The sequence below is a fragment of the Odontesthes bonariensis genome, chromosome 4, assembly GCF_027942865.1.
Source record: "Odontesthes bonariensis isolate fOdoBon6 chromosome 4, fOdoBon6.hap1, whole genome shotgun sequence".
Lineage (NCBI taxonomy): Eukaryota > Metazoa > Chordata > Actinopteri > Atheriniformes > Atherinopsidae > Odontesthes > Odontesthes bonariensis.
The window spans coordinates 24512486-24525978 of NC_134509.1; the positions used below are offsets into that span (position 1 = coordinate 24512486).

At 41.1% G+C, this 13493-nt stretch overlaps 3 protein-coding genes across 3 annotated transcripts; 1 reads left to right on the plus strand and 2 right to left on the minus strand.

The window, feature by feature from the left end:
* Positions 1–1645: 1645 nt before the first annotated feature.
* LOC142379348 (uncharacterized) lies at positions 1646–7091 on the plus strand. Its single transcript, XM_075464492.1, has 6 exons — positions 1646–1747; positions 1830–2464; positions 3084–3633; positions 4504–4643; positions 6245–6349; positions 6896–7091. Exons 2-6 carry the CDS (start codon positions 2301–2303, stop codon positions 6972–6974), a joined length of 1038 nt encoding a protein of 345 aa, XP_075320607.1. The 5' UTR covers positions 1646–1747; positions 1830–2300; the 3' UTR covers positions 6975–7091.
* Positions 7092–7404: 313 nt separating this feature from the next.
* nanos3 (nanos homolog 3) lies at positions 7405–8499 on the minus strand. The gene has a single exon (XM_075464493.1). It carries the CDS (start codon positions 8497–8499, stop codon positions 7804–7806), a length of 696 nt encoding a protein of 231 aa, XP_075320608.1. The 3' UTR covers positions 7405–7803.
* Positions 8500–9389: 890 nt separating this feature from the next.
* On the minus strand, positions 9390–13395 carry LOC142378751 (afadin- and alpha-actinin-binding protein). Its single transcript, XM_075463604.1, has 12 exons — positions 12961–13395; positions 12756–12859; positions 12618–12686; positions 12417–12540; positions 12242–12320; positions 12047–12167; positions 11573–11717; positions 11370–11473; positions 10360–10521; positions 10091–10205; positions 9842–10010; positions 9390–9590 (listed from the first exon to the last, which is right to left on the minus strand). Exons 1-12 carry the CDS (start codon positions 13010–13012, stop codon positions 9491–9493), a joined length of 1344 nt encoding a protein of 447 aa, XP_075319719.1. The 5' UTR covers positions 13013–13395; the 3' UTR covers positions 9390–9490.
* Between the last annotated feature and the right edge of the window lie 98 nt (positions 13396–13493).

The following is a 13493-nucleotide window of genomic DNA, read 5'->3' on the forward strand; positions in this document are numbered from 1 at the left end:
TGTATCAAAGTCAACTTCTGTCAATCTTTTAGGAAGAGGACATGGTCAAAGGAAAGGCAAAGATCAACATCAGTGGTAATGCCAAATAACACGAGCCAGCTTATTGATTATCGATATTTTAATGATGAAACAACTCATGAGATGAAAGATTCATATACAGTGCTGTGCAAAAATCTTGAGCAACTGCCTATATTTTTTAATTATTGCCAGAAAAATTGAGAAATAGGTGCAGATATTAATTTAATCATGTGCAAATATGAATGTGAAATACAAAATGTAAAGAAAAGACAGAGTTTTGTTAGAACCGATTCTTTATATTGGAAGCCCAAGAACCAGTTGGAGCAGTCTTAAGTTAAACCAAGTATTTATTGGAGGTCACAGGTCAAGTATCAGCGCTGGACTTGGAGAGACAGAGTTCTCGCATGAAATCCGTCCGACCAAGTCCAGAGATCTGGAAACATTTCATATTTATGTTCACCCTTATCTCAGAGGTTGTACCTACATTTGACGACGCATCATTGAATATTTACTCATGATGTGAGCAGGCCATCCACCGTCTTCGTCATGTTCTTTGGATGTGATAAGCGATGTGTGTGTGTGAGTGTTGTTTCAGGCGTGCATCTACTGCACCAGTTATTTTATCCCGCTACGTCATCTTAAAGTGTTGGACATACATTCGCGTTGTATGAGCAGAGTGTAGATGTACAAACTAGGAACATAGATTATCTAGAGAACTACAGAATATGAATACATAAAGTCTAAGAATAAAGCCAATTTATAACAGTTTGTACAATTCAAAAGAACTTGAAATTCAAGTTCTCACAACCATGAGCCCTCTTAGACAAGCTTTCTGTCATTTCTTTAAATAGTCTTCAGGAATAGTTCTCCAGGCTTCTTGAAGGACATCCCAAAGCTCTTCTTTGGATGTCGGCTGCCTTTTGTTCCGTTCTCTGTCAGGATGATCCCACACTGCTTCAATAATGTTGAGCTCCGGGCTCTGGGGAGGATTCATCCCTCCATCAGACCTGTTGCCACTGATTTTCAGTCCACTTCTTGTGTCCTTTGGCACAGCTCAGCCTTTTCTCCCTGTTTCCCTTCCTTAAGAACGGCTTCTTGACAGGAGACCATTTCTGATGAGGCTTGGGCCAACAGTAGATGGATCAGCTGAAGGTCCAGATGCATCCCTCAGGTCCTGTGTCAGGTCTTGGCTGGATTTTTTCCTCTTTCTTCAGGACATCACTTTCAGATACTGTTCATCTGCTGTAGATAGTTTTTTTTGCTGTTAGCTCTTTTTGAATCATCTTTTTTATGCAAAATTACTATTTGGTCTTTCAAACTGTGTTATCATAGCTATTTTCCACAGATGCAACTGTTTTTTTTTTTTACGAAGCTGTCTATTATGTGTAGACACAACACCGGTTTATTGTGCGAGTTAGGTTTCTTTCTTTTTTTTTATAGCTGAATAAATAGGTCAGCGATAAGCAGCTTAACAAACAAACCACCAAAAAAAACCCCACAAATCATCAGAAAATGTTCAGGTAAAGAATTAGACTGAAAATGAGTGAAAAGCAGCCAATGTTCAGCTAAAATTACTCCCCTTACTGTCTTTGATTGATCAAATGTATCTTTGTGCTTTTAAGAGGACTTGCCTCAACCCAACACTCGGTCACTCAGGTCAAGAAAGAGGGAGTGTCCAAGAGATGAAGATTCTCTGACAGATGATGTGCAGCCTACTCTCCATCAAAGGGTAATTTGATAATTGAAACAGAGCTCATATTCATTGCTCATTCAGTCAAACTGACACATCAAGTCTCCATTTTCAATTTCAGGACACAGAAGGAGAATACACAGGAGTAGGTGCCTCACTACTGCAATCAACTCTTCAGAAATGTCCTGCGATCCCAAATCAACCAGCAGAACAGTCCTGTTTCACAAAGCAAGATGGTTCCCCCAAAGAAAAACATGCTGAAACATCAAATGTAAACTTCCCAAACGTGGCAGTCTCAGGGAAAGAAGAGACTACTGTCATCAACCCCAAAAATGATTCTCAGCTGGAGAGCAGTGAAGTACATCCTGATGATATAAGCGACAGCAAAAAGAACGAGCGAGATGCAGCTTCAGAGGAATGTAATGGATTACCAAATCAAACAAGCATTGATCAGCTCCAAGTTTTATCACCAGTCTCTGAGGAAGGCGATGAATCCTGTGCAGCTGCTTTGGAAAAGCTAGTGGGTGAAGAGGAGAGCTTAAATCTGGAGACCAATCAAGACACCGATGAAGACGCACCCAGCTCTGCGTGCATGGTTAATGTCAAGGAGTCAGGAGTGGGTTTACCAGCCAGCAAGAAGCGAAGGATGGGTATGTTACGTTGTTATGTTCCTCTACACATCGCAGCGGGTCGCATCACAGAGCAGAGCAAGGCAGCGCTGGAGCTTCAGTCCAGTCACTGTGGAGAGGATGACAGGTCAGGATTATCTTAGATATCATGTGCTTTTAGTTTGCATGTTTCATATTTACATTTTCATTACAAGAAGCAAAGAGGGGAAGAGGTTATATGCAACTCATATTTTGCCTGGCAACAGTGGAGATGAGGAGTTCTGTCACTCATTTTTTTGGGGTAGGCTGAAACAAAAAGACTTGTACATACATAAATTTATCTTAAAAAAGAATGTAAATATAAAACACTACTGGTAAAACTCTGTCCTCTTCTGATGATGATTTTTAAAGTAAAATTTTACTAAATCCACCTTTTAAAATCCATTTTAATTTAAGTATTTTTCATCAAAATTTAATGCAAATTAGAAATATGATTGGTTGTAAACTTCAACACTCCCAGTAGAGTCGAATTGAGGTTTACTTAAAAAATTCCTTTAAACTTAAAGAAAAGACGTAAAAAATTATAACGATGGTATCTTCATAGGCCGATTGGATGGCAACAACATTCAGCCATGATGGATTCACTTTTAACTGTAGTTACAGACACTTGTTCGATAAAACTACTACATAACATGCAAAACATTTGTTCTACTGCAGTAAATTGAGTTTGTTTTTCATTCTTTATGGATATCGTGTTGTCATTACAGAGCAGAAAGTGAAGTCAATTTCGCTGTCGCTACCTCAGACGGGACCAGTTCTGTGTGTGATCCAGGCTGCTCAGAGGGAAAAGGTTCTGAGGCTGAAGTAGGCACGGTGCCAGTTCCAGAACTAACTGGCAACCCAAAGTCACGTAAACTTACAGAAGAAGAAGAAGAAGAAGAAGAGGGGGAGAATTTGGGGAATCAGGACCTGTGGGAACTCAAAGAAACTACTGCGGAAAAAATGGCTGAAATGCCTGAAGAACAAGTGAAAAGCGCCAAATTTGATCCAGCAGAAGTACACCTAAGTTCTGCCAGCACTTCTCACACAAGTCAAAATGAGGAAGATGACAACCAGGATGCAATCAAGGCTACTGTTCCACAGATGAATAGCGTGGCTAGGACAGAAGAGGAGATGAAGGGAGAGATGGTTGGTGATGCGATGTGTGGTGAAGAAGGTGCTTCCTCCATGGACACCAAGTCTGAGGGGTTAAACTGTGGCTCTGTGGAGCTCTGTGAGGCTGCAGTGACCCCCAGTGTCCCAGAGAGGAACGATAATGTGAGTGATGGAACTACACCAGAGCCCAGGGGTGCTTTTCTTTGTGCCAACTTGTGCTCCCTCATATTGACCCCAACACAACCCAGAAAATGTTCCATTTCCACTATGCTTTAGGGATATTCATAAAGTCGTTATTAAGGCGTTCATTTTGACAGCCCTGGCTCAACATAAAGATGTTTTTAAAGGAGTGGTGTGACATACAAATCCTGCTCCTCCTTTTTTAGACATTGCTTTAGGCTGGTACAATAGATCCAAGGATTTCTCATTTGGCAGTTTTGGCTCCTCTGTACTCATATTTCACAGTTTGGCTGAGAGGAACTGAGATTTGAGGAGGCGACAAAAGTGGGAAAAGAGATGTTCCCGTAATGAAAAGCACCCCTGGAATCAAGTGACCGACTGTTCACGATGCCAGTTTGGTGACGTTCTTTTTGTTTTTGTTGACATGCTCAGATATTTTAGGCAAAATAATAAGAAACTTCATTAATACAAGGTTCCTGTGTTTTGTGTACAGTGCCATACCTGTGCTGTATAACATAATTATGCAGTTTGATATCAGTTCACCAGCAAAATAAGTGCTGTAAGTTGGTGCTAAAAACTTAATTAGGTAGAGAAAAAAACAGACAATTAAAAGCTGTTGATTGCCAGGTGCCAATTTAAGTTATTTAGACGGTTTAACTGGTTTAAATCTCATTTATTAAGATTTGCTGGAATATTGAAATTTCACATTACCTGGTGCTCCATGGATTCATAATATAAAAGAAGCAGAATAAGTCAACACGAATATAATTATTAAAGCTGTTGTTTAACTCATGTTCAGTTACAGGTGGCTGTGTGTGTTTAAGGAATGGGATTTATTTTTGTTGCATACAGTGTGATCCTGAAGATGATCCTGCTGCTGGTCCCTCTGCTGGGAATGGTGAACACGCTCAGATCAGAAACCCAGATGACACATACCGACCCGGATGTTTAGATGACGTCTCGGACTCGCAGCTGAACACCATTGTTCTTAAGTAAGAGAATTTCAGCCACACAAGAAATCTGACAGCCGAGTCGAGCTACGTGCCATTTAACTGGACTACCGTCCTTAGAACAGTTCACATGAGAATAGTTTGAGACAGAAGTATGTCCAATGCTACAACGCTGTGAGATCATCGTATGGTCAAATTCACTGCACAGAAGTTGTCTTTAAGTGATTTGACAGATGGTGCCACAGATATAAAATCAGGATGACACTAAATTTGTGGAGAACGGCGGTCTGGAAATGCTTTAAATGGCCGCAAGTTGGCACATAGTCTCAATGGGCCGAGTTTCAGTCCCTATTTCTGATGCGTTTAGCCGTCTGACAAAAGAAATAGAAAAAATTTCTGAATGAGAGCAGCTTTATTGGTAATTTGGCTGCGTTAACATACACTTACACTGTCTTGTTTTTACAAAAGATGGAAGTTTGAAGCACGGACAGAGCGCCTCGGCCCATTTGAGTCCAGTTGAGCGTATACATGCAGGGGTTAATCAAGCTAAACCCACATTATCTGGTTGTGTTTGTCCGGTTTAGTTTAATTTAGGTCAAACCAACTTCTTTACATGCATTTCAAATGTCTGGTTTTGGTCCGATTAACACAGTATTGATGTATTTTCCTAGCGTCCTTTAAAACAAGGTCACTCCTGATCCTGATTTCCAAAACAAATTTACATCTGTCCGACCACAGAACCTCAGTTTGTCTCGATATCTCAGTTCATCTTAAATGAGTTTTAGCTTGTTCAAAGTGTTCCTGAGCCCATGAAATGATGGGCCACTTTGATGTTGTCCTGCTTGAGGGCAGAAAAAAAAAAATCCCCTCATCCTCTGCATGTAGATTTCACCCAATTCTCTAAAGCTTTAAACATTAATAATAATACATTATTATTTAAAGACGTCATTCAGGACACTCAAGATACCAACAAAAGGCAAGATAAAAAAAAAAAAAAAAAAATCATTAAAGTGTCAAACATAACAATGAAAATAGTATAAAACAATAAAAAGAATAAAATAGAAATAAAGTGCAACAGTGAGGTCATTCCAATCCCAGGATTTAAAGTTAAAAAAATTCTTCTTCACTTCTGACAGACTCAACCATGTCCCATCATGTTACTAATGTGTTGCTAATCAACCTAACTTTTCACAACTTCTTTAAAGTGTGTCGCTGGCAAAAAAAAAAAAAAAAAAAAAAAAAAAAAAAAAAAAAATCAAAATTGCTATACATTTAAAGGAATATATAACATCTATGTTTAAGCTTTAAATATGTTGTCTTTGTATTTTCAGACACATATTTGCTGATCACTGCACTTTTGCATTTTAAACAGCACCAAAGCAAAAACAAGCTTGAGATAAAATGGGCCGTTTGCCTTTAAACATGTCTGTTAAATAAAAAAGTCTATGCTGTTGGAAAGGAAGCAAAGCGTCTTCGGACACATCAGAGAAACTTTAGAACAAGCAGAAAGGTCTAATTCTAATTCGCAGGTAAATTCAGATGTACATTTCTTACATTATAAGTTACCCGTTTTTTAAGGACTCTTCTGAAATTAACAAGTTTATCACCTCTCTTTTATATATCCAACCTTTCCTCTCATGCAGCGAGGAGGAGGTCGCTGAGACAGAGGAACAACCTGATCCATCAGACTGCCTTGAAGATGCCACAGACCTGATCTGCGGGCTCATCAGAGAACTCTCCACTCTGAAGTTAGTCGTCAACATTTTCCTTTCTTTTGTCATCTATTTTCATCCTTTATCCTTGTTTTATTGCCAATAAAACCTGCAACATTCGTCTATAACCAGCTCCTGCTCCTTTGTCCTCCCAGAATTGAAGTCTTTTGGAAGTTTTTTTGCAGCCATCGGTCACCTTCGTCCACCTCACTGCCTCTAATTGGCTCAAATGAGTAATCAGCTGTAACTCGTGTCAGCTGAATGCTTTAGCTTTAGTGTGGATGTTGGGAAAAAACTGCACCTCAGAGCAAGTTATGGTTTGTGGATTGATGAAAACATAAACAATGAGAGAAAGATGACAGATTTCCTTACATTTGGAGAGGCTGCCAAGGAAAAAAACATGACGGATGGCTGTCTGCTGTGTTCTCGTCATCAGAAAGGGATTTATAAATTTGTCCAAGAAATGCTTCGTTATCCAACATCTCATCTTACCGCACCAACACACTGAAGTAATATCTATAGCCTTCTTGTTGCATTTGTTTTAAAAGACTTGCAGTAATTAACCTTTTTTCCTTTTTCCAGTCGAAAGGTCATGGCCGCTCATCGAGAGGTGGAGAACCTGCGGCGCAGCAGTAAAACTTCAAGAAGCTCCGTACGTTGAGGATTTCTTTCAAACTGTCCTGATCCTACTGTTACCCCGTGGGTTTAAAAAAAAAAAAGTGTTGAAAACCATTATATATCCAACTATTGACAGGTTTTCACTCTTTAGGTTTCATTTCCAGCTCCAATGTTTTCAACTGAGTTGTTTTGTTGTTCCTGAATAAAGCTTTGTGTGTTTGTTAGATCAATAATCTGTTTGCAGTGATTCATCCGGAGCCTAATCTGTTCATGACTCGCTTACTGTCACATAAGAGACAAATACATGGAGAGTGATCAGAATGCAAACACAGATTTAGCCAATTTAGACATTTATCATTTTTAAGCACACAAGAATATTCACACAGAAATATTCACTTTTTTTTTTCATAAAGCGCTCAATGGCTTTTCAGAAGAGCCTCAAAATAAAATACACTTGAAAAACAATGCCTCACACACCTCAGAACAAGAGAAAGCCACTCATATTAAAAGATTAAAATGGTCACATGATGTTAACATGCGTTAGTAAAGTTATTACTGATGACTGTAAATCTTACAAAAGGTTTGATAAGTGTAATCCTTCAATGCATTACCGGGAAATACGAGTCGGCGACTTTTAAAAGTAGGTATATCTATTGTAACTTATATTGTCTTTTATCTATTGTAACCTCCCAAACATAGTATACATAAACATAACATAAAAAAACACCAATCAGCTTTAGAAAACGTGCCAAAGCATGCAAATGAAGAGGAAAGCCAACACCACACAAAAGTAAAAACCACACTTATGCCAAATAATAGAATACACTCAATAAAAAGGGATGCAGACTTCCGTGCAGGCTCTTCTTGTTGCTTCAGCGTCTGGACTTGGCGTACACGGAGCTGTACGCGCTGTCCACCTTGGGACAGAAGCGCTTCGTGTGAGCTTTGGCCCCCGTGGCTCCGCACAGAGGACACACGTACTGCCGCAGGTAGGGACATAAAACATCTCCTGCCTGGTTCTTCAGCCAGTGGGATCCGTACACCAGCTCAGACTCCCCGTTATGCTTGCAGAAACTGCAGAACATGCGCTCAGCAGGAGGGGGAGGCGGCAACGCTGGCGGCTCGGGAGTCTTGAAGCGGCAGGTCCTCTTGCGATCTTTTCCTCCCCGAGAACTCGTCGGTCTTTGCACAGGCTTGAAATTCACTGCGCGGGCAACATCAGCACCGACATAATCTGGTGCGGCGCGAAAATGATCAGCTGGGTGCTTTGGAGCCATGAAGTCTGGCAGCAGGGGTTTCCGGTGGAAAAGTGACGCCTCGCCTGCGCCCAGGTCAGTTTTACAGACCGAGTTAATGCGCACTGACATCAACGCTTTGCTCAAATCATCAGGCTGCGAATAATGAGTTTTACACACTGGCAGGGAGGACTCGGCAGCCGTGTTCCGACCCAGCATCTCTCTTAATGTGTCCGACAGTCCCATGTAATCCCTCCAGGGCTGGAAACTTTTGCTGTTTGACTCCATGAAGCGCGGCAGGTGATGAAAGAGTTCACACACCATGCCGTTCATTCTAGCTCCTTGTTGGCGGTGTTTATCCGTTTGTGTGCCGGACTCTCTCTGGGCAGGACGATCGAGATATTTAAGTTGAAAGAACTACGCGAAGAACCGCGGAAAACTGCGCGAAGTCCGCACAAAAAGTTGTGATTGGTAATTAGAGACAAGTGGTGATCAAAGGCACGCTCCTGGAGTTGGCAGCAGCCAATCACTGGAGTTCATGCACACCGCGTGCAGGTCTCAGTTTCCTCCAATCAAGAATTAAGTGGTCCGTGGCCTCTAGGGCACAATTAGGCTACGTAGAGCTCTGAATTCCTCTTTAAAGTGATCAGTTTGTTTCGGATATTGAAATAAATTTGATTAGGGAGAAAGAGGTTTGATGTAGCAACAGCAGGGACAAAAAGCTCAAAACTTTAGAAGCATGAGACACTGCAAGTTCCATATATTGTCAGTATAGAAACCTGCTGCCTCTTAAGAGCAGATATTAAGATATATAATTCAATACTATAGAGGGGTTATATAGAGTTTAAAAATTAGGACAATGTGCAGATGATTAATTGGTGAGAAGTGTGCTGGTGCTTTGCTCAGGTCGCTGAAGATGCCTTGCTTAGATTGGATTCCCTTTAGCTCTGAGAGAAATAATCTCTATTACATTAGGGATTTACAGAAAGCAGATTCAAAAGGTTTTCTGAGTGTTGTTGTACTGGAAGTATAACCGTCTTTTACTTGTTCTTACCATTTTTTTTTTTGTTTGTTTTCACATTTGTGTGAGGATTTTGTGGTCAGAACCCAGCCATGAGACTGAGCCTTACCAGCTGACCCACCACAATAGTATCAACTGTCAATAACGGCAAAATTAAACAAAAACAAAAAAAATAAATGTGCCAAGACAGCAATCAGCAGTGTATACAAAGAAACCCATAAATTAGTCTTTATTGATAAATGTTAAAAAGGGGAAATAAGTTACATTCTTCTTCAACTGATATGGTGCATTATCAGTATTATATTAAAATGAGCAGTCTAAATGTCGTGCCCAAGGTGTGCACACTCTTCTGTGCACCCCACCATCCCTTGTGTCCGACTGGTGATCAACATCTCTGGACCTTCTGCAGAGCAACACAGAACAGACCTTTGTTCATTCACACCAGGCAAACTAACCTGCGTTTTACTGATCAGATAAAAATAAAAGTGAAGCAGAGAAATCTTATCTAGACTATCAGTTCAGTTAAAGAATGGTTAGAAAACCAGCCCTAAAAACAAAATTCATCTTTGGCCTTTAGTATCGACACTTTAATAGGGCATTAAATGTACTTTGGTATGCAAATTGAACAACAAAAAATAAATAAAGTCTGCTAACCTGCGGTTGTATGATAGATTGAGAGCAGAGTACAGCTCCGGAGTGCTGGGGGTTTCAACTCTTGCTCTTCCCTCATGTAATTCAGGAATGGCTGCGTTCCCCGACTCGGTGGATGATGGAGTGATGGGAAGACATCCAGATATATTGGTAGGCCCCGCACAAGAGAAATCTGGAGTCAGACACATTTATGTTGTTTAGGACATTTGAAATCAAATTGCTTTGCCACATAAAAACATTAACCGTACTCACTGAGAGCAGAGCTCTCTCTGCTGCTGTTGTTTGGCGCTCCTTTGTAAAACAGAGGCGAGTCGCAGAGATACTGCTGCTTGACAAGAGAAGCCTTCTGCTGTTCAAAATCACAGCGCTATAGATGCAAAACACCAAATAAAATAAATACACAGTAAAGAATATGATTTATGCAATAATCCGAGTTTTTGAATGAGGAAACTACAATAGATGGACATGAGGCCTTGACCTGCAACTGTACATCGTTAGTCGCTGCCTCCTGTTCTTCTTACCTCATGGCTCAGTCGAATGGCAGCGTCAGTGAACGCCTGCCGCTCCCTCTCAAAAGTTCTCCTCTGATGATCCAGCTCTGCCCAGCACATCTGAAGACGCTCCCACTCTTCCAAAAAGTAGGAATCCGAGAGTTCCGGTGGGACAGGGGAAGCAAGGCTATCCTACAAGAAGCAAGCAGAGTGTGTCCATGGGTCGGGTCGAATAGTCAAAATGACTTCCCATGGTCTTTTCTGAATCCCCTCCCATTGACCTTGATGGAAAACATCAAGTGGTTATGGGAAAGAAAGGATAGAGAATTCAACCTCACTTAGACCAAGCGGGGATGTAGGTCTGCAACACAGAAACTACAAATGCTCAGTAGATATAACACGTACACATCAGTTAGTATGACTGAGCGTTGCTATAAAAGTTGTAGGACAGAATTATCTCCTTTTTTTCATAAAGGATGGTCCAGTGTATTCTACACTAAAGGAGATCTTTGCTTAGCATTTGGAGAATTCAAACAGCTCTGATCATTGCCAACACTGAGATACTTCTGGGTCATTTCACTCAGGAAGTTTCCTGAGTCGAATAAAATCCTTTAAAAAAAAAAAAAAAAAAAAAAAAAAGACCTATCGTCTTTTCCTAAGCTCTTTTCTTTGACCTTGTGTAAACGTCATGGGGTTAAAGAAAGACTGTAAATCTCAAGGATTTAGGATTAGCTACACGGCTATGATGTGGGTCTGCTATTCAACAAAAAGTGCTTTAGATACTTTGACTATAGCAACCTTATCACATTGTTAAATGAAAATGAAGTCATATATCATATTAGAGATAATATAGAGTATTGCGTTATTATCAAAGTTCAGAATTGAAAAAAAGGAATAGTCCGCTGTATCCTGTGCTAATGGAGATCATTGAGAAAGTACTGGAGCTCCTTTCTCTTAGTATTTAGATAAATCAAACAACTCATCTTGGCTGCCACTTACAGAGAGCGAGTTCACAAAGTGAGCAAAATAGTGAGTCATACCTGCAGCAGTTGCTGTTGTAATCTCACAAGCTGCTGACTCGCCTCCAGTTCAGCTTCTAGTTGAGCCAGGAGCTTTTCGTAGTCAGTCCCAGCCGCAGTTTGACCTGCAGACACAGTGAATTCCCTGCAGTTTCTCAGCCTCCAGTTTGGCAACAAGTGAAGACACGTACAGATCCCTTTAAAGATTTAATGCGCGCGTTTACCCTCATACAGGACGTCATGCAGTTTCTTCTGCACTCGCCTCCAACTCTGAACAACTCCTCCGGTCACGTGTTCACCAAGTGTCACCTCAGTTTGGTCCAACTTTTTGTCTCCATCTTGGGCTACATCTACCGTCTCTGACAGAGACTGACACAAGAAGTTTATACATTTGCTTAAATGAGTTGCATGGGTTCACCATTCTAACTTTGATTACTCAAAGTTCAGTTTTGATCTTTACTCAATGGATTATCAGAATTCTAGAGGTACTTTCTGAGCACCTTTCTGGGGTCTTTGTTCTTGGCGACTTCAAAACCAAGGACTTTAAATCTCAGTTTTCGTGCCAAAATATACAATAAGTTTTGTTTGCTAAGATCCACAGATCCTGAACATGACTTGTGTTAAAATATTCCATTTGTGATCATCCTTTTTGTGGACATTCCCCATCATTTGTTTAGCATCAGTGGCTCCATCCTGACCTGCTCCATGTCGACTCGGAGCGCGTGCAGCACAGTGGTGAGGCTGTGGCGCAGCTTCATCGCCTCTCTCAGCTCTGCTTCTCTGCGCTCCAGCATCAGACGCAGTGTTGCCTCTTCTCGTCTACAGGTTGGAGAAATCAGACAAAGATTGATCAGAGGTAGAGACTCTGAAAACAAAATAAAGCGCCAACTTACTTTGCTGTGGACTTGAGGGATTTGCTCAGTTGCTCCCTTTTGCCTCCGTTTCCAGGTGGGAAGTTCAATACTTCTATAACTGGGTTGAAAAAACAAAACAAAGAGTCGGATAGATTTGAGGTGTGAGCAAAAACCTGTGTGGATTATTCTGTGGATTTGACAAAGTGAGTCCCACTGGGTGCTTTCTCCCTCTGTCTGTCAACCAGCTGTGATAGCTTCTCTCTCAGTCTGTTACTGAGCAACTCTCGACGCTTTAGCTCCGCCTCCTGCTGGTTACACTGCTGCTGCAGACGGGAGCCCTGACAGGAGGAAAGAGCTTTTTGAGAAGAGAAGGAAGAGATTCAGAAAGTGGTCTCTCACACATCCATGTGCTTACTTTGACTCGTTCACATCTCAACATGTCCTGTAGCCTGGCCACATGCTCATCCAGCTCTTTTAGCTGCTCCTGCAAGATACAAATTGAGTTTGTATTTGAAGTTTTAGTCCGTTTGGCTCAGTTAATCTTTTTACCTACCCTGAGTGAATCTCCTTGATCTCTGTGCTCCTCCCTGTCAGTCCACCAGGAGGTGCTGGGAGGGGGTTTCTTCAAGGGGTTTGGATCCCCACGCAGATATGTGTCTGTAGCAGAAAAACGAGGTGAGAAGACATGTCTAAAAGGGTGAAAGACTGAAGCTCTTGGATCGTGTCTGTGAATTTCAGGTAAAAATTCAGGCAATTACCCGAGTACTCGTGCAGTTCTTCAAATCTCCGCTGGCCAAACCAGGAAGCCATTTATGTCCTAAATTCATGTATAGGTAAACAGTCATTTGTACACACAACAGTTCAACTAATGGTATATGAGCTCATACGTTTCTGGTAACCACAGTTACATAATCATTTACAAGTGTCCATACCTGAGCAGCTGAACCTCCTCACCTGGAAGCTGCTTAATTTATTTCCAGGTGATGGCACTTCTGCTAATTACTCACAGTGGACAACGGGTTGAGGCTTTAACTTCCTAATCAGGTTAACTTCCTCCTAATAGTCCACATTTAGTAACCACTTCTCATTTAATGTGCTTTCTGAGATTATTGCCGAAGAAAGATGAGCTACACCCAGACTGTGTATTTAGGTCGACATATGATAAATCTTCTGTAGAGCTGAAACAGGGTTGGTTGTAAAATTCACATCATACCAGTCTGTGACTGTTATCCAGTAACTCTGAGGTCTCGATCGTGTCCTTTTCCCTGGGAGCATAAATGAAGCAGATACA